General features: G+C 29.9%; 1 protein-coding gene across 1 annotated transcript in view; it reads left to right on the top strand.

Moving 5' to 3' along the window:
• ITGAV (integrin subunit alpha V) overlaps window positions 1-3,544 on the top strand; it is a 94,257-nt gene that overhangs the window by 54,967 nt on the left and 35,746 nt on the right. Inside the window, exons 6-7 of the mRNA XM_023514155.1 lie at window positions 1,694-1,739; window positions 2,304-2,379. Of these exons, the coding sequence (XP_023369923.1) occupies window positions 1,694-1,739; window positions 2,304-2,379 (122 nt within the window). The remainder of the gene's footprint in view (window positions 1-1,693; window positions 1,740-2,303; window positions 2,380-3,544) is intronic.

The following is a 3,544-nucleotide window of genomic DNA, read 5'->3' as shown; positions in this document are numbered from 1 at the left end:
AAAAAAAAAAAAAAAGAAATCTCAAATGAAGGTCTCTATGTATTTTTAACTAAACTAATATGCTCTTTAGAGTTTATAGTTTTTGCCCATTTTTTCAAAAATAAGGATTCTGTTCATATTTTAGAAGGTAAATTTTCTTAAGTACTTTTCTTTTACATATTATTTACTTATTTTTTAGTGGATATATGAACATTTTGAATATCTAATTTTGAGAAAATTAATTCCTTCTAGAGAAGGAAAATAATGTTATTTGTTTAAAAGTAGAGTTTTTAAAGAAAATTTAATGTAATTTTCTTAGAAATGTGAACAAAGAGTGTCTTAAATTCATAAAAATAACTGAAACTAAAATCATATGATATAGAAAAATTAATAAAACATTTCCTTATTTTTCAAAAATTTGTGTTTTACCTTTATTTTTACTAGGCTAGGTACTGATAATTATATTTAACTCTCTTTTCCAGGCAGTTGATTTTTAATACACTTAATTTCTTATTATTTATAATTTAAAGGTTAAGGAAGCTAAACAAAGAGAGATAAAGTATATTAATAAATATTTGGTTTAAACATGCATGATAAATTTCCAGATAGGTGCTTTTGTTTTATTGTTTTCAGAAAAATGTATGTATATATTTCTTGTACTTGTGCCTGTACAGCTGTAATCCTAGAAGTAATCTCAGGTCGTGAAAGTCATTGCTGAATTTGCTGTTGATTTTGTTAAACCCATTTCAGGAAAGATGGTGTCATTTTAAGGCAGACCTCCAGCCCAGTGTATGTGGCTGGCACCATAACCACTGAGCAACAGGCACTCAGCCAAAAATATCTTGAACTTAGACTGTTTTAGTTTGTTACAGCTATGAGAAATGTTGCAGAAGTATAATTTATTTATTTATTTATTTATTTAAGACAGAGTCTGAAGCTGTTGTCCTGGGTAGAGTGCTGTAGTGTCATAGCTCACAGCAACCTCAACTTTTTGGCTTAAACAATTCTCTTGCCTCAGCCTCCCAAGTAGCTGGGACTACAGGCACCCACCACAGTGCCTGGCTATTTTTTGGCTGTAGTTGTCACTGTTGTTTGGCAGGCCCAGTCTGGATTCTAACCCGCCAGCTCTGGTGTATGTAGCTGGCGCCCTAACCACTTAAGCTATAGATGCCAAGCCCATAATTTAGATATGTATAATAACACCCTGAAAATTTTACTTTCTAACTTCAGTCCTGTTTAGATCTATGAGACACTAAAAATAGTTTTATTTCAGTAGGAAATTCTTCAGTGATTATTAGGAAGAAAGTTTGCCTTATATAGTTACAAATCTAATATTCAAAATTTAAGAAGTGTTTTTTTAATTATAACTCAATATTTTGCACTAATACCTTATTCCAAATATGTGAGGCAGAAAAGATCCACAGGAACAAAAAGTATGTTTTCTTATTGTCATATATTAAATGAATATAACTTTAAAAAAATTTTATTTTAGAGAAGGTACAATGGAGACCACTGAAACTGAACTAGATGAATTTGAGGTTTATGTTTTTTTTGCTTTAACATATGTGTGTATATATATCTAGTATATAGACATGTGACTACATACTGTATAGAACATATACATGCACGTGTATATGCCCTTTGTGTTTGTTACCTTTTTTTCTGTTTTTATAGCTTTTTTACAATATATGTTTTGTTGTTTGGTTCCTTCTAGGCTGATCGAGTACTTCTTGGTGGTCCTGGTAGCTTTTATTGGCAAGGTAGGTTAATAATTTTTAAATTACCCAAAGCTGACTATGTGTTTCTGATTTTGCTTATCATGTGCCTATGACATTTTAAAAATTATTTTAAAGAAAGAAATGGAAAATACAATTTAAGTATATAAACATCCCATTAGAGTGGTTTTTTAAAAAAAAGTATGACATATTGAATATATATATTCCCAGTAGAAAATATATTGACTATTTTAAAAGTAAATATATATTGACTATTTTAAAAGTAAATATATTAATTTAAAATTTACTTCTATTATGTGTGATAAATACTTCTCCCTGTCTGTTCTTTAGAGACTATGATATAATCATTAGAAAGTGTGTGGATCCAATCAACATAGACAAATTATGGCATTCTGAAAGCTCAGGGTTCTAAAAGTATTTCGAAGTTGTTCATTAGAAAATATGAATAATTATTTTCTCATTAATCTCTGACATCAAGAATGATCTCTCTGTATTTGGTTTTTTTTTTAAGATAGAGGATCTTATTAAGTTTTTTAAAAAAATTATTAAACTGACATTAATGTAAAGATACAGTACTGTATTGTTTAGTCGTTCTTGGAGGCCTAATTAAGTTACCATTGAACAACTGTACAACAGATCATTATTGCCAACAGTTTGAAAACAGGTAACTAAAAAATGTTTGTTTCATTCATCATTAGAGATATATGATCACTTATTTCCTTAATATGTTAATGTTTTGTTTTTGCTCAAAAGCATTACTTGCAATATGAACTCTGGTTTATTAGCATTATGATGTTTAAGCATACTTGGAAGAACTGGAAAACCTGTGACTATTAATGTGATGGCATTTTTTAGTTTCAAATCTTACTCTTTATGCTTTCCTATGCTTCCTTTACTTGCTCCTCTGCAGAAAAATTTATACTTGCTTTTGCTTTATAGAGAAGGCATCTAGAGAAATATATTTGCTGAAGGATGGAGGCAGAATAAGAAGGAATGAGACATATTAGTAAGTGAAAAGTTGAAAGGGAAGGCAGAGGAAGGAATGAAGAAAAGAAAAATCAGTTTTCAGGGACAGATCAGTATGTGGGACACACTAAAGCTGAAAAGTCTGATTTTCTACGAATTACATCATTGGGAAATGAAATGACTTAGCAAAATTATAATTGAATTTTACTGTTATAGAATAACAATTCTAAAGTGCATAGCAGAAGGTAGGGGATATAAATTCCTCCCAGTTAAATATAAAAACATGGGCTTACTTATTTTTCTTCTTTATTGCTGACTGTTCAATGGAGGGTAAAGGAGCTTCCTGGGAACTAAAACCCTCAAGAAAGTTAGATTTTGTGAATCTTGGTTAGGACTGCTTATTAACTCTTTTTAATTGACATTTAAATGATGTGTTCTTTTAATAACTGGGGTATTACACAATGTCTGTATGGATTCTTATTTATTATGCTAGGACAGATAGGTACTATTGATATTATATTTATTGACATTTTATTATAGGTGGTCAACATGCATGTAAAATGTAACTAAGACTCAGTAAACTAGAAGAGAACATTTTCTTTTAGTTAAGATTAAAATCAGCAGGTTTCACCTTGGATAAGCAGGTATATAAGAATGAATTTTTCTGTAGATCTCAGAATTGTCTTTGTACGAATGGAGAAAATGGTAATATTATTGTATTCAAAAAAGATGAGAATTTTCCAGTCTTCTTTAAGAAATGTTTCCAGTACTTTAGGCAGAGAAGATAAAGTAGTATCTCAAAGTGTTTCTGCTCTGTAGAGTAGACCCATTGACTGAACAGATTGGAATAGAACTGAAAACTT

Source organism: Otolemur garnettii, unplaced genomic scaffold (assembly GCF_000181295.1).
Source record: "Otolemur garnettii isolate 467f Iridium unplaced genomic scaffold, OtoGar3 scaffold00048, whole genome shotgun sequence".
Taxonomy (NCBI): Eukaryota; Metazoa; Chordata; class Mammalia; order Primates; family Galagidae; genus Otolemur; species Otolemur garnettii.
This window is presented reverse-complemented; position numbering and strand designations above follow the sequence as displayed.